The sequence below is a fragment of the Xiphophorus maculatus genome, chromosome 6, assembly GCF_002775205.1.
Source record: "Xiphophorus maculatus strain JP 163 A chromosome 6, X_maculatus-5.0-male, whole genome shotgun sequence".
NCBI classification, from domain to species: Eukaryota; Metazoa; Chordata; class Actinopteri; order Cyprinodontiformes; family Poeciliidae; genus Xiphophorus; species Xiphophorus maculatus.
Genome location: NC_036448.1, coordinates 7093985 through 7117009, shown reverse-complemented (window position 1 = coordinate 7117009; position 23025 = coordinate 7093985). Strand labels below are relative to the sequence as shown.

The 23025-nt window shown below is 41.9% G+C and overlaps 1 protein-coding gene across 2 annotated transcripts in view; it reads left to right on the top strand.

Moving 5' to 3' along the window:
• Positions 1-9856: 9856 nt before the first annotated feature.
• The window catches only part of zswim5 (zinc finger SWIM-type containing 5), a 65987-nt gene continuing 52818 nt past the window's right edge, over positions 9857-23025 (top strand). For both annotated transcript variants that reach the window (XM_023335424.1, XM_005804583.2), the window contains exon 1: positions 9857-10468. In XM_023335424.1, coding sequence (XP_023191192.1) covers positions 9940-10468 — 529 coding nt within the window. In that variant the 5' untranslated portion in view covers positions 9857-9939. The remainder of the gene's footprint in view (positions 10469-23025) is intronic.

The following is a 23025-nucleotide window of genomic DNA, read 5'->3' as shown; positions in this document are numbered from 1 at the left end:
CTTCCTGGTGGTCACCGTCTTCTGTTTTTCTTTTTTGTTTAACCATGCAATGTTTGCAATATGGATGTATTTGTCAGGTTCACTGATATAAGTTGTTTGGCTTTAATAAATCAGACAGTGATTTTACAGCACTGTACCTCTTTGTAATTCCAAAAATGTTTTGCCCGTGTCAGGGGGTACTTGACTAAAAATATATTCTTAAGGGGGTACATCACTGAAAAAAGTTTGAGAACCACTGCTTTAGTGTACCAAGATGTTTGCACTGGAAACTGGACCAAAATTACTTTGTAAGATTTTGTGTTTTTTGCAGGGTGGGGAAATGAAACTTGACAAGTCCAACCATCTTTTCCACACTTTGATGCTTCTGCTTTTACGTCTGCATCGAGAACCACCTCAGATGGTGAAGTTGACAGCCATTGATTACATTATAAACAGCTGGAAAGATGAAATATTGCCTACTCAGCAAGAAAAGAGAAAAGGAAAGTCAGATAATACCTTTCCTCATCCATAGAGAGAGTCTGTGAGAATAACCACTGGCAGTGTTCACGTTAATTCAACATCAGGTCCTCTGATTTGGAACCAGGCGCAAAGAGCTTCGAGTGAGCAAAACGGAGAACACCTCTGGAGCTGAAAACAGCCCTCTGCATTGTCGGCAACGTCTCCAGTCTGGTTGACTCTGACGCTCACGGCGCTCTTGCTAGTGATCAAACGTGGCAACGTGGAGGAGACGCTCTCACCTGCTCCCGTCCTTTTAAGTCGCCGTTTTTATGTGAACGCCGTGTGGCTCCGGTGGACAAAAAAAACTATTGACGGGGAATAAATAGAAATGACTGCAGTTGTCATTGCGGAGAATGAAAGAAAAATAGAACGAGGGACAAATAAAGAGGTTGACATTTTTTGCTCCATTGACCCCCACCCGCACCCCCTCCCGCCTCAAAGTGATGAAACACAGAAGAGAAAGTGTCTACAGCAAGCATAGCATGTCGCTGAGCTGTCAGGGCCTTGGTAAGCCAGACAAAAGGTGCGTGGGTGTGGGTGTGTGTATGCGTGTTTATGTAGGTGTCAAGGCCAGCAGCACACGCTCTGTCTAATGAATGTCTTCACCTCAGTGTCTCACGTTGAGGTGATGCTGTGTGTTTCTCGCCAGAAGTCCCACTTCTGTTGTCCTGTCACTGGAGGACCAGACGCAGGGTGAGGATGGCATGTAGACAACTTACAGCTGGGTCTGCGGATGAACCATTATGTGCCATTATTATTATTAGAGGCGATTACTTTTCATTAGTTTTGATGTTTTTGCCATTCGGTACCCCGGATTTCTTTTCAATGCTACACGTAAAGATGATTTCTCCCGTTAAAACTTTATTTTTGTTTCCTTGTGTGCTTCATGAGCTTCCTCTTCCTCTTTCTCGTCTACCTTCATCCCTTCTGGCTTTCTTTCTGTTTTATTCCAAGTGACATTGTACTCTTATTTGTGTTTCGAGTCAACTCTGGTTAGACATCTTTGCATTGATCTCTGTTCATAATGCTATTCATTTCCCATTCTTTTCTGTAATAGAGCAATATGGTATTTAATTTGTGTTAACGTTTGATTTTGCTTCCTGTTTGCTTCATTTATATGGTTTATCGCTGAATAGCCTAAATGCCTGGTTTATATAGACAGCAGCATTTCTCTTACATGCTTGTCCTTCTAAAGTTTGTGTTGAGCATATTTCTGTTTAATTAGAATAGAATCTTTATTCTCAACGTGACAATAAAACTTTGGCGCAATTCTCCAGATAAAAACAGCGTCTCGCTTAAATTTTTTTTATAAATACATAGTTATGTCGCACTTATCTCTTCATAAAAGTTACGTTCATAGTTGCTCCCCACTCAGTCGGAGCATAGGCTACTTTGCATAGAACTGACAAAGACTCTGGCTCTACTTAAACAAAGCTAGAAGAGAAACTCACCGAACCATTTGATGCTGTAACTGCGACCAGACCAGGTTCTATGGTATAGTATGTGAATATGCATGAACATTTTTTGTTTGTATTTACAAGACATGCTCAAAATCCATTAATTTTCTTGCATGAAGGCATGCAGCGAGCGCTGTTCTGGTCATACCGACGAGTCAAAACACTTTCACTAAGGAGCCACATTCACCCAGATACGATTTTAAATGTGCGCACTTTCATACGTTTAAAATGTTGGGTCCCAACAGAATGGTGATATGTGAACAAACACACACGCTGCAAAACCAAAATAGTTTTGATCTAGTTTCAAGTGCAAATATGTCAGTACACGTGACATAAAACAAAACGGAAGGGTTTTTAAGTAAATAAATTCTTAATATTGATTTTAAAAAGCACTATTTCCATTGGCAGATTATTTCACTATTTTTCCCACGTTGTAAGTGAAATAATCTGCGGGTGGAACTAACACCTTTTCATCAGTATTAAGGATTTATTGACTAAAACAAGTAGACCAAAAATATATATTTTTTTAAATTTTCACAATTTACTTCTTTTTTTTTCTAAAAGTTTTTGGTTGCAAATAAAGAGTGGCCATTTTTCAGCACAGTTGCCACAACTCCGTAATAAAACGCAGTAAAACACGCTGAAGCTAGCGCTGATGTTAGCCTAGCATGACCAAGAAAAAACGTGCCCTGCTAAAGTATTCATAACGCCATTCATACTTCTTCTTTGACATCTTTGCCATGTCGTAACCACTAAACTTCCACGTATTTTTGTTATGATTTAAGAGATGGATTGTAAAATGAATCGAGAATGATAAATAAATCGTATAACTTTCGTCGGACGTGTTGAAAATAAGTCGTCACCCCGCAATGGCAGCGTGGTCGCTTGCTTGTGTACAGTGCGCGCTTTTATTTCTGCGCCCTCCTCAGATTGACAGTATATTTCCCCCCCTTTTATTATCTATCATTTCTAATCGGCGCCTCCTCTTCGGTGGCTTACCGCTCATCAGAAAGCCTCTCCAGCCTCACGGCTCCTCCGCAATAAGCGAAAACATGTCATTACGGAGACGCCGCGTCTTTCACGTTCCCTGTCTGCTACTTCTGCTGATGTGTCTGGCGGAAGAGCGTCGGCACAGGGGTGTCTCCGGACCTCTGCAGCGCTCCTCCGCGCCGAGTGATAATGAGAGGAATTTTACACAATGGACCCACTTTTCTCCTTGGAGTCAGTGGGGAGAAATAGCGAGTAGGGCGAGAAAAGGGAGAAAACAGGATGTTGGTCGAAAAGAGGGGGCTAATACATGTGGGGGGGATACTAGAGAGAGTGACTACAAGAGCAAGAAAGAGTGATTGCCTGTTGACTGAATGAGAAAGGATGCGTCATTTAATAATTGTAAATCCCACAAAGATGGGGTGTAATAGGACTTTCTTTCCTCCCACTGCTGCGTCTGGTAATTCATCCCTTCCTCTCTCTATCTATCTCTTTCTGCCTCACTCTTTCACTCTGTCACCCATCAATCTTTTTCCAATTACCTGCTCTGTCTATCCACAAATCCATCATAATCATTTCCATGGAAACGGGTTGCATCCTCCACTGGCTTTGGCCTATTGTTAAATATAATTGCACACCAAACAGCAGTCTTTAAGAGGAAGGGGGGGGACAACAACAACAAAAAAAACGTTGTGAGTGGGGCAGCAGAGATTTGGATATTGTCCCGGCAACTAATGTCTCTCCCGCATCTCCAAAGAGTCAACTTCAAAGATGATTCAGAGCTTAATTTTAAACCGTGCCGTTCATTCATCGGTTGCTTTACTGGCCATTATGTGCGGATTGGCTTCATCCTGGGCTGATGAAGCATCTTCGTGGCCCTTGAGGATGTCAATTATTTTGTAAATGGAAGATGACAACGGTTAATCCAAGCTCAGCAAAGCATAAGAACTCTATGTATTTTTTTATTTTTGGGGGGAACAAATAAGGAGCCGAGGCCGCAGGAAAAACTCTATTAGGATGGGTTTTTCCTTCCGTTCGCAACTTGAACTCTTCCCAAGTCTGTGATGAGACACTTTTGTGGAACCTTTCGCATTAAACCCGCAGTGGTGTTCGGATTTTTGGAGAGGGGATTCTGTGTGTTAAGGGAAATGGACTGGAAAAAAGAGCTATTCCAATCATTTTTGACCACTCAAAGCACTTTACACTAGAGTCATATTCGCCCGTTCACACACACATTCATACACAGATACACAGATTGGCAGGCAACGTGGGATTAAGTGCCTTTCCCAGGAGGAAGCTGATATCGTACGTACAATCTTCCGATCACAAGATGACTAACTACTCTACCCAGAGTAGCCCAACGAGATGGTAAACGAAATGTTACGCCATTATTCAAAACACAAGTCTCTGTTGTGTGCGTGATTTCTTTTTCAGCCTCATTCACTCTGACGCACTAAATAAAATCCAGTGCAACCAATTGCCCTCAGTTATGTAATTAGTGAATACATATAATACTTCTATTTCACGTATCTTGTAGAATGTAAAGGTTCGGTGTGTGGAGATAAAATGGGAAAAGCAGTTGTTGTGTGGGGAAAAAAACCTACAAAGAAACAAGTAGAACCTGATTTTATTGTCTAATTCTAACGATGGGGTTACAAACACAGCAGCTGTTCATAATGGCTCTAATGACCTGCATTGTGTCTCTTCTCATAATGATTTTTCTCCTGATTAGCCATTATTCAACGCTTATTTTGTGTTCAGTCTGCTGAAAGTGATGAAAATTTCAAATCTCGTTCATAAACCTCCATAGTTTGGTGGATCTGGAACCCGGAACTGTCGCCACATGTGACATCATGGCGACGTGATGTCAACATGCCGTGTCGCCATGATGTGTGACGTCAAGGCGACATGGCATGTTGTCTAGAACAAGTAACAAGTTCTAGACAAGTCACATGTCTACAACATGTGACTTGCTCTAGAACAAGTAACAAGTTCTAGACAAGTCACATGTCTAGAACATGTGACTTGTTCCAGACAAGTCACATGTGGCTTCTGGAACATGTCATAGATGTAACATGTTCCAGAAAGCTGCTTTAGAATAGGTCACTTTCCCAGTGAACTGAACATTTGAACATTGAACATTTGAACATTGAACAGAGAACATTTACACCGAGCGAAAACTTGTTAAACTCAAGACGATGGAAGGCACTGGAGCTCGCCAATCTTCTAACATCTTCCAAAAGTGGAACAGGGTGCTGACCCAGGAGAACGAGGCCTTGAAGCAGAAAATCCAGGAGCTGAAGGACAAGCTTCAGCAGGCCGAAGCCAAGAACCCGAAAGGTTCAGCCTGTTGCCACGTAATGCAGGAGCACCAACAGGAGCTGAGCGGCCTGAAGAAGAAACACGAGGACGTCGTTAGCCGCCTCGACGCCAGCCACAAGTTCGAGATGCAGCTGGCTGAGCTGAAGCTGGAGCAAGTCCAGAAAGAGCTCCAGGAGGAAAAAAACCTCAGACGGCAAGGTGAGAATGAGAAACAGGAAGCTGTGGAAAACGCACGGGTGCTTCAGGACAAACTGAAACGTTCGGAGAAGATGTCCAAAGGGCCCGCAGTGGATGGTGAAGCACCTGAAGTCGCGGAGCTGGAGAAAATGCTTGGAAAAGAAAGAGAGCTAAGGGCCCAGGTGGAAACTGAAATCGACAATCAGTTTCAAGCTTTGAGGGTTCTGTCCGAAGAGATGGACCAAGAAATTATTAAAGAGCGAGACCTCAGGGCTCGAGCGGAGGCAGACAAACAGGAGGCTGTGGAAATCGCAGAGATTGCCCTCCAGAAACTGGAAGAGATCAAGAAGACACCAACGGAGGGCAGAGAGGACGACTGCGAGAAAGTTAAAGACGGCACCCAGCAGCTGGAAGACATGCTGCGAGAAGAGAGAAAGCTGCGGCTCCAGGCCGAAGCCGAGATCAGCAATCACGTCAAGTCCATCGGCGTCTTCTGTGAGAAAATCAACCAGGAAATCAACAGAGTGCGAGACACGTTGGCCCACACCAAGGCAGGGAAGAAGGAGGCTGTGGAGATTGCCGAGATCCTCCTCAAGAAACTGGAAGAAATCGAGAACTTGTCCAAGGCGCGTTCGCCCGTGATCAAGGCAGACGGTCGCGAGAGCCCCAAATCTGACGTCCAGCTCCAAGAGGCGAAGCGACTCATGGTCCAGGCAGAGATGGAAAAAATCAGACGGTTCCAAGCGTTGTTTGAAGAGATGGACCAGAAGCTGAAGAAGGAACAAGAACTTCGAGCTCAAACGGAGGCAGACAAGCAAGAGGCTGTAGAAATCGCAGATATTCTCCTCCAGAAACTGGAAGAGATTGAGAAAATATCAAAGGAGCTCTAAACTCCGCTGTTTTAATAAATTTGGGGTCTTGTGTGTGGAAATGTTAACGTGTTGTTGTTACCTCTGTCATTTGTCTAATTGTTCAAAAAGCTTAAAAATGCACATGAAACTAACAAAAATAAAGAAACAAACTAACTAACTAACAAATAAATAAACAACCAGACAAACAAATCGATAAATAAAAGGAAAACAACCAAAAAAAAGCAAGCACTTTAAATGTTTTAGACATGTTATTGGTTAGTGCTCCACTCTCTTGTTGGTGTTTTTTTGTTGTTGTTTTGTTTTTATTGTGACTTGCTGGAAAATTAATTGGCCATTGGGACATGAATTAAAAGTCTGAACATCTTTGTTTTAGCTGTTATTTTTATTTTATTTATGGTTTGCAGTTTATTGTCGCTTCTGTGCTCGTATTCAATGTTCAAAAAGCCTGAGAAGAAAAACAGGAGAGAAGAGCAAATCAACTAAAAGACGATGACAAAAAAAAGAAGAGAACAAACACGGGGTGTTTGAGTTATTGTTCATTCTAAAAATAATACAGAAAACTTAAACCAAAAACATAATAAACAACATCAACAAGAATAACCTAAGCAAAAACAAAAAGACAACAGCAATACTGCAAAACATGCTGACGTTTTATGTTCTTTGCAGCTTATTGCTTGTTATTAATATTAATATTAAACAACAACTATAATATTTAAATAAATATCATATATATATGATATTTATATAAATATTACTATATTTGTTGTTTTTTCTTTTACTTAATCTTGTTTTGATTTTCATTTTAATCCTTTAAGAGCATTTTGTGTGAAAATGCACATTCATGGTGTTACATCTGAATGTATTTCCACTTTGTGGGACAGTAAATCGTATTTCTATTCTATTCTATTCTATTCTATTCTATTCTATTCTATTCTATTCTGCTTTCTATTGGATTGTATAAAACGCATTACACAAACACAAAAGACAAAAAAGACTTTAGTCTTGAAATTTAACTTTAAACTTTAATAAGCTGTGTTCAGTTTGTTGTTACCTTTTGGTTCTGTCGTAAGGTTTAAAAAAACCCACCAAAAAAAAAAAGAGAGAAATAAGTAAGACAAAAAAAAAAACAACCAAGGAAACAAGAAAAGTTAAACTTGTTTACATCAACTTGTTGTAAACCGGAGACGTTGTGGTGCTAGCCACCTATTAGTGCATTCAAGCTATGTGTGCAGCAGCAAGGAAACATTTAAAACACGAAGTACAAAATAAAATATCATAAAAAAAAACTTTACACCTAATAGTCTGATACCTTGAGGACTATTCTAGATCTGCTAATGTTTGCTTGGATACCTGGATAAAAGAAAAACTGTGATGCCATATTGCATAGGCATCATTTTTTATGTTACTCTGAAAACGCAGAGGAACGTTCAAAACGTTGCACACCCAGACCGAAGAGGAAGCTTTTCTCTTTCCCCCTTGAGTGCTTGTGCCGCCCCCCGATGGCAGGACGCCCTGAGGGGGGAGCCATATCACACATAATACTGCTGATCAGAAATGTCTTTTGGCATTGTTGTCGCACAGCCAATGCTGTTAACTAGTTTTATATATACAGTATGTGGTGGATAATAAATCATGCAGGATTTGTGTTCCAGTCTCTACTATTCTCACTTTAAACGTGGATTGTCGGTCACCGTTCCTCTTCTGCTGTCTTATTGAGTCGCCGGACCAACAACTTCAGCTCAAGTCATGGAAAAAGAAAAAGAAAAAAAGATTACTTTGCTTCGGTTCAATGAAAGTGATGCACTGATTTGCAGAGCATTTCTGTAAATCCGTTTGCTTTTTGACCTTTGCACCACAAAACTGCTTAATTAGATTAAAAGTCTTTAACATTCAGAGCTAGCCTCAGGTAAATGAGCTGTGGGTTGCAGTCTGATGTAGAGGGTGAGTGTGTGTGTGTGTGGGGGGAGGTAAAGCTCTAGCCTGGGTATTAGATTAAACCCTCTGTGTCCGGCTGTGGGAAGCAGACTTAAAACTGCATGCTGCCGCCATTCAAGACAATGCGTATTTGCTGAGTTGATGTAATTGATATTTATAGGCCACATAATGGTGTGAATCAAATTAGCAGAACAATAACTTTGTCATTCATGAGGAGAAGCTCAGCCCATTAGTGCTTTTGCTCGTGCCAAGAAAGAGGAGATAAGTGAGAGTTTTTTTGTTTTTTGTCTTCATTTATTTTAAACGCGAGAGCTGCAGACTCTCGCCACGAGACATGTTTTACAGGAAAAATAAAAACCAGCGAAAACTCACTCAGATGTATTATTACTGGTTTTCCTTAGATTCGGTTTTAGCGCACTGTGCGATTCTTCTCCCCAAAAGCTATTACTGGAAAAAAAACAACAACAAACAAACAAACAAAAAAAAAACATGGGGGGAGGGGGAACATTTGAGTTTACATGGCGTGCAGGAGACGCTGATTGGAGTATAAAGAGGTTTGTTATTGTGTTGGTCAGTGTCAAGCATCGTTCTTAACCTCCCTCCAGTCCACAGAGCCCCAGTCTCTCTCTCTCTCTCTCTCTCTCTCTCTTTCTCTGTCTGCTCAGTGCAATTAAGCCACAAGCACGAAGGCAGGAGGACAGGAAATACAGACATCAGCATTTTAAAATAAAAGATAAAAAAAGTAATATGTAAACAATACTCAGAGATATCTGTCTTAAACAGGAACGGGATAATTACTGGCACTGGAGTTGTGTTTTTTTTTTTCTATAGAAAATCTGCCAGTGGAAATAGTATTTTTTTAAGTAATTATTGACTTAAAACAAGCTCCCGTGTCTTGCTAAAAATTACCTGTAGGTAAATTTTGTCTTATTTCAAGTGTCATAAGATATTAGCACTAAAAGCTAGACTAACAATACTTAAGCTTTTGTGTTTTTGCAGTGTAAGCTACTCACAAATGACACTAATAGCAGTAGGTATGATACAGGCATAAGAATGATGAAGTTTCTAGTTTTGACATGTTAGTATGAGGGACCCCAAATTAAAATCTGCGTAGGGCCCCAAAAAAGGCTTGTGCCGGCTGTGGACGGAACTAAATATGAGTATCCACGAAGAAAACAAAAAAGTTAAGACGCGACAGTGACCCTAAACAAACTAACCTAAATGAGTTCCCTAATCTCTCCGATCTCTCTGACAGAACAATGGCCTACTTTGAATGGTACACAGTGCATCTAAATCTGCAAAACTTCTCAAACAATTCATTTATTTACAACTTATGCTACTTTGTCTTTGCCAATCACATAAAATCTCATTGAAATAAAATTTTAAGTTTTTGGTTGTTTACGTGACAAAACGTAAAAAGGAAATACTAAAACATGCACTTTTTTCTAGATAGAAACAGAATGTTTTATTTTGAAGGCTGCGAACGGAAGTCCCTCTGAAAACCCTGCTTGGTCGTACAGTGAAACGCTCAGCGTGTGTGTGTGTGTGTGTGTGTGTGTGTGTGTGTGTGTGTGTGTGTGTGTGTGTGTGTGTGTGTGTGTGTGTGTGTGTGTGTCGTTAGACAGCGTGTGTTTCGGCTTCCTGCGCGGTGTCCGCACACCGTCCGTCTCGTCAGTGTAGATCGGCTCACCATGGCGGAAGGACGCAGAGAACAACCGCCTCATCCTCCTCTCTCCTTACCACCAGCAAGCAAGCGACCCTGCCTCCGCCCCGCACCCAGAGGTCCCGGGCCGGGGCCGGGGCACGGCAGCGGCTCGCCCGGCTCCCGGTATCGCTCCCCGGAGTCTCTCCTGGACTGCGCCGCTAAAGCGGTAGCGGAAAAGTGGGCCTTTGAGAGAGTGGAGGAGCGCTTCGAGCGGATTCCGGAGCCCGTCCAGCGCCGTATCGTCTACTGGTCTTTCCCACGCAACGAAAAGGAGATATGCATGTACTCTTCGTTTCAGTGCAGGGTGGCCGGCGAGGAAGGTCCGTTGGCGGCCGCCGCTGGGACTGGGGGGACGGGGTCCGGAGCTTCAAACGCCGGTGGCGGCGCAGGATCTACCGCTGGTGCAGCGGCTGCCGTGGGGGCAGCCGGAGTAGTGGGCACGGGAGACGGACTCCCTTTCCGACGGGGAATTAGGCTGCTGGAAAACGGCTGTGTGGAAAATGTTTTGCAAGTCGGTAAGTGGAGTATAAAGTATTTAACAAAAAATAAATAAAAATTTGTTGGCACACAAACCGAGGAGTGTTTCCGAGTTCCTGCCGCTGCTGCTGGATGATTGATGGAAGTTTTTCCGCTATCGCAGAAAGTACGCAAAGCGTCAACTTTGAACGCATTTCGGACCGCACATGCTTCGTGTTTTGGTTCTCGCTTAGCAGACATTAAACGAGACAACTACGGTCGAAGTTTGAGCCAAGAGTGGGGAAATGAAACGAAGATACAGCAGCTGCTGCTCGCTAGCTTAGCCGACCAGCTGCTGTTTAAAAATTAAAGGGGCTTCCTACTGTAGGCTACCTCTATATCCTGTAGGCTCACTTTGCTGCTTTTGGTCCACTTTTGCTGGTTTTTTGTTTTGTTTTGTTTTTGTTTTTTGGGGGCTTGCTTTTCCAGCAGCGGAAGGTGTTCTCGTTTTTCGCCTCTCTTCCTCTCCGGGTGTCCTCGACCGGAGCTGTCCGGAGCCGCAACCCCGGCGATGAGGAGGGGGGGAGGCGGCGGCGGAGGAGAGCTGACAGACGCGGATACAAAAGCAACCGACGTAAGAGCGTCGGGGCTTTATTATTTTTTATTTTTGTAGTTTCGCAAATTACTTTTTCTCAGCTCGACTTCGGTTGAGAGTGGCTTAGGATGGAAACAAAGGCGGTTATCGGGTCCCCCTTATTATGATTAATCCAGGGTTAATCCGAGAAAAAAAAAAAAATCCCCCCCCCCCCCCCCCTCAGATTTTTTCTTTCTTCCGGTTTTTGCTTATCTGCTGGGATGGACAAAGAGCGCTTCGTCGCCTGCATGTAACAAACAAAAACAAAAAACACCCACCACCTTCATTGGAAGTTATTGTGATGGCATAATTAAAGTTAACCCAGTTGTTGCGGTGTCACATCTATATTTCCTAATCGGTGCGCTCGCCCGCAGCGCTCCGAGCCGCGCGCAGCACAAAGGCTTTCCAGTTGAAATGATCGATAAGCGTCTCGCATTTCCAGCGCTGCAGAGAGAGAGAGAGAGAGAGAGGCTGCTTTCAAACAAAGGGCCATTCCGCAAAGCTTCAGCTCCTTCCTCTCCCCCCTCCACCTCCTCGTCATGCTCAGACATCAGGGAAATTGGTGGCATGAAACCGACGGATAGTCAGAAACAGTCTTTATATGGTTACCAGGAGGATTTTCTTTTAGCTCCCCCTTCTTCTTCTTCTTCTGCTGCTGCTGCTGCTGCTGCTGCTCTGGCCATATGGTGAGAGAGCCGCTGGAGCTTTTCTGGGGGTTTCATGTTGCTCTGAGGTATCAGGAGGGAGGGGGGCAAAGCTTTAAACTGTACCCGCTGCCTTCTCTCCACAAATGCTGGATCTAATTGCATCTTATAGATGCTCATTGATTTCAGCCCCATAGGGGGGGATAGGGGAATACGAAACAGCGACTTAAGAATATTAACTTGAGGTTTGTTTTGGAATGTGGTCTGGCTTGATCTCGTTAGTTATTGCAAGTTTGATCCTTTCCAGTGTTGTGCAAGAGTTTGGAGTGGAGCAAAGCTAAGGTTGCCCTGTAGTTGATTGCTTACGTAACCACTTCCTGTGCCTGAAGCAGGTGAGGCAGCGTGGACGAATCTACATCAAAAAGCTCTACATCAAAATGGTATCCGCTCCTCTGATGGTTTTTGATACTTTTAATTGTTTCTGTCAGCAAATAACTAGTGACATGTTAGGGTTTTTTCACTTATTTAAAATGTTGCCATTTCCCAAACCACAAAAAAAAAAAAAAACTTAGGTTATGTAACGGATAACCTAGAGATTTCCTTTCCGGTGACACAGAAGGGAAATTTAGGTGTAGTAGCAGCAGCAAGTTCAGTATGTGCGGAGGTACTTGCAGCTTAGCGTCAGTAAAGTGTTAGCATTATGGAGTAATGCAAAGTTTCCCCTCTGCTAGCTGTTGCTACACTCGTCTGTCAGCTGGCTGAAACAAGGCTCATTCAGAGAGCAACGTTTTCACTCTTTTTTAGCCATTTTTTGTTGTTGTTGCTTGTTTCAATTACAGACAGTAACAGTGTTGGTACTTGAAAAAAAACCCATAGCTCGCTCTTTTTTTTTTAAACTAGAGCTGGTTAGCTACAAGAAACATCTGCTAAGAAGAGGACTGCAGGGTTGCTACCTGAAAAGCTAGCTTGTTGTTGTGTCACTCCACAGGCAGCATACTGGAAAAAAGTGAGTAGCTTTTGCAAAATAAGCAGTTAAATTTAATACTAACAACTGTATTTAAAATTGTTGTTGTTTCTGCTTAAGATGAAAATACCAATAACGTGATATTTAATTGTTGCTGTAATAGCTTTGTTTAGCTGCGGTAGGAGTAATTGTTGCTTCTTTTTTTTTTTTTAAGAAAAGGATAAAACATGTTATCCAAATTAGTTTAGATGTAGAACTGTGAGAATGAGAAGCTTAGATCATCTCATTCCCAGACCACAACTAAAAGTTTGTTCTTTTCGGTGTAGGTTTTGCAGTCTGCCTGTATGTGACAACAAGGTGGGAAGTGCTGGTGGTTAGCGTATTGCACAATGTTTGTTTTAGTTTATTTTGGTCTGACTAAGCAGGCTGCACACTCCACCAATTAACTATGTTTTCATGGCTTTAAATCAAGGGCACGTCAGCCGAGAAAGCACGAGGTTCCATCTCAACAGAGGCAAATCTTGTTTTCAGAACAATACAGGCATCAAATCAGTTGGCGGTCATTTGGATCGCTTGGCGTTTTGGTCATTGAAAAGAAATGGTGTGCCAGAGGATAGTTGACGTCCAACATAAAGATGTTTTGTACTCGCTTTGACTGACGATTAATGTCATTTGCCGTACTTTACCCGAAGTGGAAAATATTCTGACCAATAAGTGACATGTACGTGTTGGAGGAACGTCAGTTTGGTTTCTTTGGAGGTTTATTTGGAAGATTTCACACGTCAGCTGGTCAAAACAAAGACCAAAATGAATGGAAATATAGTACATATAGTAAATAAATTAGAAATGTTAAGATTCTTATCAAGGTTTTTCTCAATTGGCGATCAAGTTACCTACCTGCCCACTATATCTGATGTTAATTCAATGCATCCATGTAAAAATAGTTTGTTTACAGGTACAAATTGAAGCGATACGGTTGTAACAAGTGGATACAACATTTTTATTAATTGTTAGGCTTTGTATAGCTTTTAGGGTGCTTGGGAAATATTCTTCGCTGTGAAAGTGGCTGGATGATGACATACGAGAAAGGAAATACACTGAAGAAGACGGATATTCATCTGTTAAAGCTAATGGTTTGCTTCTTTATTGACGTAGACATGGCTCCATTTAAAACTAGACGTCCAATATGTTTACGGAAGATTTTGACTCGTCTTGATTTCCCTCTCAGGAGCCCACAGGGTTGTCTATCATGGGTTCACTTAGTTATTTTTTCGTTGCTCCTCACAGCTATCGCAAGCAAAGCAGGAGCTCCAGTTCCCTGCAAACCCATGCTCATCTTTTGACTAGCCCTTTGCTCCGGTTTCTCAGAACTGCGGAGCCTCCAGTCAGATTCTACAGTCTGTTTAGATTTTTTATTATTATTTTTTTTTTTAGCAGGTTTCACAAACAAAAAACAAATGTAGCTTAAAACAAACTCTGGGGATGGCGGTTAGCTGCTCGGTTGTCTCCAGCAAGCTCGACTCTGTTGGCTTTTAAAGTCGGCACCTTAGCCCAGATGAGTAATAATGAAATCAAAACGAGTCACATAAGCGCGTCTTTATCATCAAAGGCGTCTTTGTATGCGTCAGCCGCACAGAAATGATTTGGCTGAGCATGTTTCTTATTGCTGCCCTCCGCCCTCGCTCGCATTCCGGGCAAAGGTCTCCATACGTCGGCCTCTTTCAACCGCGATAGAGACGGATCGGAGGAACATAAGCCCATCAGCGACTCGTTGGCCCATGTGTTCTTAATAATCCACTCCTACCCCCAAGTCATAATTAGAATAATCAAAGCAAAGCGTGATTGTTTTTGTCACACACACACACGTATCCACAGTCCCCCCCGTCGTCTCCTCCCCTTTACCAGAGCTCTTATAAAATCCTCAGAGAGCAGGAGGAAGGGATATAACTGGCGTGAGGGTGGGGCTGGAGGGGTTCCTCAGCTTTGAGTCAAGCGTTAGGATTATTGGGTCATGCTTTGTTACCCAGCTGTAGAAAAACCCCTTGTTCACAGACAGATAGGGTAGTAGGGGGGGGAGCGCGTCGGGGGTCATCGGGTGTATGCGTTTGTCGCCATCTCAGACGTTAATGCTGTTCCGGGTGTCTACTGACGCTTTCTGAAACCTCGGCGACTCCGATGTAGTGAGGCGAAGGTGTAGTAATGCCGAAGTTGCAAAGTGCAAAAAGACGCTCACAAAACTGTCTCCAAACCTTAAAAGGTCGAGGTTATTGTTCACTGTTAAACCCTCGTTTTTTTTTCTTTTTTCGGCTTGATGAAGCGTTTGGAGAGCTGACCTGTCTTGCCAGCATTTGCCGGGATGTAATAATATCCTGGCAGGATGGCCGCGGGGTTCCTTGTTTGCAGAAAGTCTTCCAAACCTCTGGTGTTCGTCTGCCCTTTGGTTTTTCTTTTTTTCCTTTTTAAGAGCATCTTGTGATTAGACCCAGACCGAAGGCAGAGAGCTCATCCTCGGTTGCCTCATCTCCCATCGCTCCTCCTCTCTGGAGTCTCCACTCCTGAATAACACTGTTTACTTTTCATCTCAGCTTTGCAAACTTTGTCTCCTCTTACAAAATTTGTGTCTCTGTATTTATTTATTTTTTGTATCTGTTCGTCTCTTGGATGTTTGCTTCTCCTACTCGGCATCACTAACCGCTCAGACTAAGATCTGATTGCGTCCTTGAGCATTTTTTGCTGTAAAGGCTTGTTAGTTTGTTTGAATGGTGCCTTTCTAAGAGGTTTCCTCCGTGTTTCTGCCTTCTGGTTCAGTTCGTCATAGTGGGATTTTTTAACAGGAGGAAGCTGGGAATAATCAGTCATGACTCTGAGGTCAAGCGGTTGCCGGCTGCAACCCGGCAGTGTTTCCACACTGTCGGGATGTGGACTCATGCGCTTCTGGGTAACGGTGAGTAACTTCAGTTTAAAGTTGACAAAGCGTCGCCTGGAGGATTCAGAACGTTTTGATTTTCCATCCGCCGAATCTCGGCTTTGGTCGTCTTCATGTTCATGCATTATTTTGAATAATTTAAGCCAAAAATAGATTTTATTTCTTAATTTTTTTTATAGAGTTGCTTATACTACAATAAAATCACGTGAAATCTCCAATCTCTAATAATGTACCACAAGTGTCTACAGCCAAGAGAAGTTTCTAATTTCTGAATACCTTCAAGAATTTGAGCTTTTGATCCACAGCTGAGCTTTCAGCCTCAACGTGCTGCTCATTTCCCCAGCCAAATCATAGATTTACCCAACTGGACAAAAGTATACAACAGTTTAGATTTGTACCAGCACTAAATGACATATTTTGTTCTTGCGGTCTTTGACTGGGACCTCTTGTTCTTGACACGTATTCTGGGATGAACCTTGTGTCTGAGAAATATGAAGTTTCAATAATATTGGACCTATGAAGCAAGTGAAAACTTATTTCTCCACAAAAACAAAGACAAATAAAAAGGTATGATGCTGATAAATTTACAGTGTCTGACCTAATTTGATAAAGGTCCAGCCAACTGGTGCTTGTAGTCTCACACTTAGTGAAATGGAGGTCAGCTGAGTGCAGAGTGTGTCTCATGTGGTTGGAGTGTTAAGTGTGTGTAAGGTTCATTCACTGGTTAATCAGTGTTTCTGGCTACTATTAAAGCATAAAAGACAAAGGAACACTCTGAGCAAACCAGAGAGAATGTTATTGAAAAGTATAAGTCAGGAGATGGATACAAAAAAAAATCTAAGGTACTGAACATCCCCGGAGTAGACTTAAATCCATCATCTGGAAATGGAAAGAATATAATCAGGCCGTCCTTACTAACCCAGTGACCGCGCAAGAAGGAGACCAGGTCACCATGACTACGATGAAGGAGTTACATGCTTGAGTAACTGAGATGAGTTTACCAAAAGGCATGTGGGAGACTCCTTGGTCTCCCAAGAAAGTTTTTTTTCTGTTTTTGATGAGACACAAATTGAGCATTTTGGACATCAGACAAGACAAGACGCTATGTTTAGCGGACACCAAACACACCGTCCCCCACTGTGAAGCACGGTGGTGGTGGTATCATGGTGCGGGGATGCTTCTCGTCAGCAGGTCCCGGAAGGCTTGTAAAGGTAGAAGGTAAAACGAATGCAGCAAAATATAGGAAAATCCTCCATCTGCTGTTAACATCCGGTGGATGTTCCGGAGTGGGCTAGTCAAAGCCTGGACTTCAGTCTGATAGAGAACTTGTGGCAGGACTCAACCTGACAGACCTGGTCATGCAAACATTTATTTTTATGGAAAATATTTTCATTTGTCAGAAATCAGTTTTCACTTTAAAGGTTGTTTTTTTTTTTGTATAAATCCACATTTTGTTGAACCTGATTCATTTGTAAAAGCAAGAAAAAAGGGCTGAAAGTTTTTTTTTTAAGGGCAGTCTTTGAACCGACGAGAGCTTTACGTGTCACACTTGTAACTGCAACTCGGTACCAAACGATGAAGTTCTCCTGAAGAGTCTGTTTGTTCACCAACATGCCAGTGTCTGCATTTTGCCCACTTAGCTCTCAGCCACACTCTACCGGTCAGCTGCTCTCCGACTCACAGAACTGGGGGTGTGGGTACAGATATTTAATCAGCGTAATTAATTCCACGCCGGCCGAGCTCAAAAAGAGGCAATCGCTGAAACAAATCATGCCTGCATTCTTGCTAGCTCTCAGAGGCCTGTGAGAGATGAGGCCATTAGGAAGAAGCGCTGATTGTTTTTTTAATTATTTTTTATGTTTTTTAAGCTCTTCAACGGCGGCCGCACCTGCACGCACACAAACGCGGGACTGGACAATTTCCTTATGTAAAATTGTTAATCCAACATTTTTGCTTATCGACCACGTTCGCTCGCGCAAAACACACAAAGCATAAAGGCAGTCCTTTCATTCTCATTGTTGCTCCCGCTTGATTTTTACTGACGGTTAAACGGTGAAATTCCCAAGATGTGAAACTGCAGTTTTGACATAACCTTGATTTATCAGAGCAAGAATTTGAATATTTTCCTGCTGGTGTGGAAGAAAAAAGCTCAACAGGTTCTCCTTTTGTTTTGTGTATATTTTGCTTTTGTAATTCACTCCTCTTTCTTTTCTTTTTTTTTTTTTTTTTTTTACATCGACATTTCACCCTTCCCTCTCGCATCACATTTACGGTAATTAAAGCGATGCATATTTGTTTTTTAGATTCTATCGTTGTGGGTTTAGGAATTGTTGAGAATGTCTTCCAGTAACATAATTGCCCAGTAATATGTTACATTTCCTCTCAACTTAGCAAGTTTTCCGGAGGAAACCCAGTATAATGTTGTATTTCTCTTTTAAATATTTTTGATTATTTACAGTTATGAGTGGTCAAAAAGGTCCAAATAATTTTATCTTTAAATTATGCCTTAATTCCATTTAAGCTGCTTTTATTCACATTTATCTGACCACTGATTAAACAAAAATAAAATTAGAGAACTTTCAATTGAAAGGTAATTATTGGAGTCCTGTCACCAAACTTTCTTGAACGGAATATGTTAAAGACCTTAAATCATTACTTGTCAAAATGTTCCTTGCTAAATGATAAAACAATTGTCCTGCATGAGTACGCATCAAACCGTTAGCCAAAAAAAAAAAAGTAGAATAAATAACTGTGTTGTTCCTTTAACAACTAGTACTTAAAACTACATTGTTGGCTTTTTCTTTTAAAATTTGGTTGGTTTATTTCTGGGCAAGTAAAAATAAAACGCGCACATTTTTCCACTTCCGTGTTTTCCGGCTTCTGGTTATCCTTCTGGCCACGCATGGCAAAAAAGTTTGGACGCCGTTGCTTTAGCGCAGCAAAGAAAACAGAAGTAATCCGTCGTAGTTTTGTCTTCTCTTGGATCTGGTTTTAACTTTGCTCGTCCTGCTTTTACTCGCTTCTGTTTTCTGCTCGGTACGCGCGCACACGTCCCACTGCCGTCACTGCAGAGAAGTCAATATAATTACGCTTTTTGACTCTAAGAACTTTATGTACACTGTGACTCGATCCGTCCTCTTCCACACACAGGCTTCCCTCTGCTGTTTGTGCTCTTTGTTTTAGACCTGACCTCAGGTGTTTCAGCCACAGTTGCCGTCTCAGCCTTGTTTGCTGCAGCAAGAAAAAAGTGCCGTTTCCCCTCCTGCCGCTGGTACAGTTTGCTCAGCTCTCTACAGCTCAGCATCTTTTCACCCCCAAAGTGTGTATGAAAGACAAACCCAGAGCAAACAAATACAGTTTTACACCACCTTTCATGTTTCTTTGGCCTACCTATCTCCTGTGTTTGTGCAGTAATCAGCAGAGATCAATGGCATCCTTGTTCTTTTAGGTCTTGAAGCCGACAGCCTCCCTTGTTCGGTTATTGCGCTGCTCCACACCTGTCTTTTATTAGCTTTTTGAGTGTGTGAGTGTGTGTTTACCGTGTTTGTTGCACGCCTTCAGTTCACGTCTTTGAGAGAGGCCGGATTGGAAAGGGGACAGGCTTTCAGACCGGCTTATTATGCTCCGATTTGGTTATGATTGCCTAACAAATGTTGGGAGAAAGAAGAAAAATTAGCAAACATGCAGGGAAACAGGGCGCCATTTGAAATGCAAAACCCAACTAAAGCAGAGGCCGACACATGATATGGTTAGAAAAAAAAATGTGAACGAGAAATGCAAACTTTAAAATGCCAGATTTCATTATGCACAGTTTAAAATATGAAAGCACACCCTGGTCCGCACTAGGGGAGCCTTAAGATGGTCTAAAAGATGGGAATTAAATACTTAAAAAGAAGAGAAAATAGTTGTTTTATTAATGTTTACCTGTCTGAGCTGTGGTTTTAGTTTCTTGATAAAATATTATAGTTGATAAACTGAATTTTCCAAGAATTAAACTTTTTTTTTTTTTTAAATATACAAAATTTAAAAACCTTCCTTGATATTTCTAGGAATTAACTGCAAATGTAGAGTAACTTGTACAAACTGAAGCACATCCATCCAAACACTTTACAAAATGCTATTTTTGTATATTGTAAGCCTTTGATATGGGCAACTTAAAGAGTAATACCATAATACAAGTATTGTATTAAGCTTCACTGTGCATAGTCCTTGGGCTCTAATGTGTGGTATCAGTAGTCCAGGGTCCCAGAAAACATATGTGCATGTAACATAAGTTTCCTTAAATTCCATAGAAACTTTCCAAATTTGCATACTCTCTAAATAAACCCACCCATTCAGTCAGCTGTTACCTTTAGAAACCAGGGATGCACAATATTATCGGCATGGTATCGGTATCAGCCGTTATTAGCTGTAAAATTTAATATTGGACATTGGCCATTCCCGCGACGACCTAATCTGAGAGCTGGACCAAGTGAAAATGTCAGCGGTGTGGAAGATTTTTTGTTTCTCCCCCCAGGAGGTCTTTTGTGGGCTCTAGTGCCCCTTATATGAAAGCAGGCTGACAGTAAAGGGGGAAAGACATGCGGTAAATATCGCCGGGTCCGGGAATCGAACCCGTGACGGCCGCGTCGAGGACTCGAGGCCTCCAAACATGGGTCGCCCTATCCCCTACGCCACCACAGCACGCCCGGTGTGTGGAAGTTTTTGAACGTGTCAGAAACTGATTGCATAACTGCTATTTGCAATGACTGCTCAGCATCAACGATGCAAGGAGGAGCGACAACAAAGTCCTACAACACTTTGAACCTAACTAACCATCTCAAGAACCTCCATTACGATCAGTTCATGGTGGCCAATAGGGAAAGCGAGAGAGCGGATAGCCGTGGAAAAAAAAAATTCACCTGCAGTCCATTCTACAAGCTTTGAATAAATATCGGTGTTGGAATTGGTTGTAGGCCAAATGAGTTTTAGCATATTGACATGTCAGATATTGACCAAAAATCCAATATCCTGCATCCTCATTAGAAATCATAAATAAGTTTGGCGTTTTCATGTGTGGTCAGAACATGTCGGTAGCTCTGGTAACCCCATGCTGAAGGCGCTTATTGATGCTGTTCTACAGAAACTCTGACCCGATATCAAGAAAAGTAAGGAGGGCAGCGTTAGATTATCACTTTGTATCAGTAAATGCCCATTCTTAAAAAATGAAGTTAAAATATAATCCTTATCTCTAGTGCGACACGAAAATCAATAGTCAGTATGGCATTTTTCCATGAAACATTGAGAAGAAATTGTTAAAATAAAGCCATTTATACATTTTCAAGTCTTTCTTCCTTTATCTTGGATGTCGTTACGAAAACCCGCCGCCATTGTAATGTGATAACATGGTCCAATTAGCAGTAGCACTGTAGCAACAACTTTGCTTTAAAACCTGAACGTTCCTTATGTCGTCACTGAGGAAGCTGCACTTTGTGTCGGCCCATCCGGGTTGGATGTTGTTCCATATGCTAATATGCTTTCCGTCTTTCCTCCGACCGGTGCAAATTTGGTGCTGTAATGTGTTGCCCATCTTGCATTCGAATGGGGCGTCACAGATCATAGATTTCAGGCACAGATAGTCTTTTTGTTCCCCGTCTGTACGAATACGCACAGAGGTTGTGTGTTGCAGCGAGTGTGTGCAACACATTGTAGTCTTTTTCTAAATCTGAGCAGCACGGAGAGAGGCCTTCACGACAGATCCAAACTGATGAAGAGTGAAATGTGGATTATATCTGGATTAGAAACCATTTCCATACCTTTCACTCGAGTTTGATCTCAGGAAATGCATAAAAAGATTAATATTTTTCTCTCTCTATAGAATAAGAATCTATGTCATTATGTAGATAGTTTTTTTTAAAATTGTGCTGACATTTAATGTTGTATTCAAGTGTAAAAAAAACCAAACGTGAGATTCCCCAATGGGGACCTCTCAAAGTGAAGTGAATTTCCAGGTGGCAGAGGTTCTTCTCTTTTTGGCACTGGTTGCCTCTCTTCATCTCTGCCATCCTCTCTCCCCAAATGTGTGAATAAAGGTTTCAAAGGAAGCACTTAGTGCTAAAAGTATGAATAATCATATCAATTGGAGTCCAAGTTGCCTATTATAGTGATTCAGACTGTCAATGTGCATTAGCAAATGGTCCTGGTAGTTCTGTGTGGCTGAATAATTCAAAGTCCTCCTTTGTGTGAGACTGAAACGTGACCAGAGCACATTTTTAAATTCTCCCCCACCCCCCATCGTCAAATGTCCTTAAACGTCTAAGCCATTCCCATTTTTCTTTACGGAAGTGGTCATTACGACTCGGTCAATTGCTATAGGCACACATTGAATAGCCACTAATGTTCTATTGTGCCCTGAAGTATTGCTGTTCTTTCTGTTACAGGTGCAGAGTTGCTCATATTTCTCGAGCGTCTTTGGACAGTCATGTTGACGGGGGAAGGGAAACTTGAGTTGGATTTTGAAATTTATTTATCCACCGCGCAGTCGAGCATTTTTGATGCATCTACAGTAGCAAGTAGTAGAAACACCGAAGTCGGAGAGCGTAGCGTAGATCTCATGCCCTCCTCAAAAGCGAGGTCTGGCTCGTGAAGTGCTACTTGATTGTTTCGTCTGGTAATGTAAGCCTCAGCTAATATTATGGGCTGGGAACGTAAAGGTGTGTGCTTTTAGCTGAACGCTCTGTGTTTTTGTTTGAGATCCTTATTTCGAAGTCCAAAAGGAAGTTGTTCTTGAGTTGCTATTTCATGTTGAGAGAATTGGCTAATTCAGACTTCTGTAAGATTTTAGGTAATTGGTAACAAAATCACAAAAAGAAGTGGCGTAAACACTGAGAATGTCAGAGCTGGCGACATTTAGCTGCTAGCAGGGCTAAGAGTTAGCATCTGTTTCATAGCTTAGTTTCATTAGAGGGCTAACATACAAACTCTGAGTTTGAACTTGTGTTGATCAAACTTGAAATGGGTGATTCCACACTGCTGTATTTCTATTTTGTAAAAAAAAGAAAAATACACGTAAGCTAAACATTTTAATCTCTTTTCTATCACTTGGCCCACCTTTGAGTATGAGAAGTGTCAGAATGGCGCTGTATTGCCTGGTTAAACCTGAGCAGGAGCATTTTCCACCCTGTTGTAATTTGTGAGGCTTGTTCTCTCTTATGTAAAACCAAATGAAACGACTGTGAATCCTTATTACCTTTCCCAAAAACATTGTAGTTCTTCTTGTTGCATAACATCATGTGTTGCCTTGTCCTGTCTCCTGAGCATATTGCTCAGACATATTGACTGACATATTGCTACAGATATCTGTCAAAGATTTTTTTTTCTCTTTCTTTTGTTTACCTTTGGCATTTTTAACAAAGAAAATTCTTCTTTTCCCCTTGTCTTCAGTTCTGATTTATTATTAGACCAAGGTG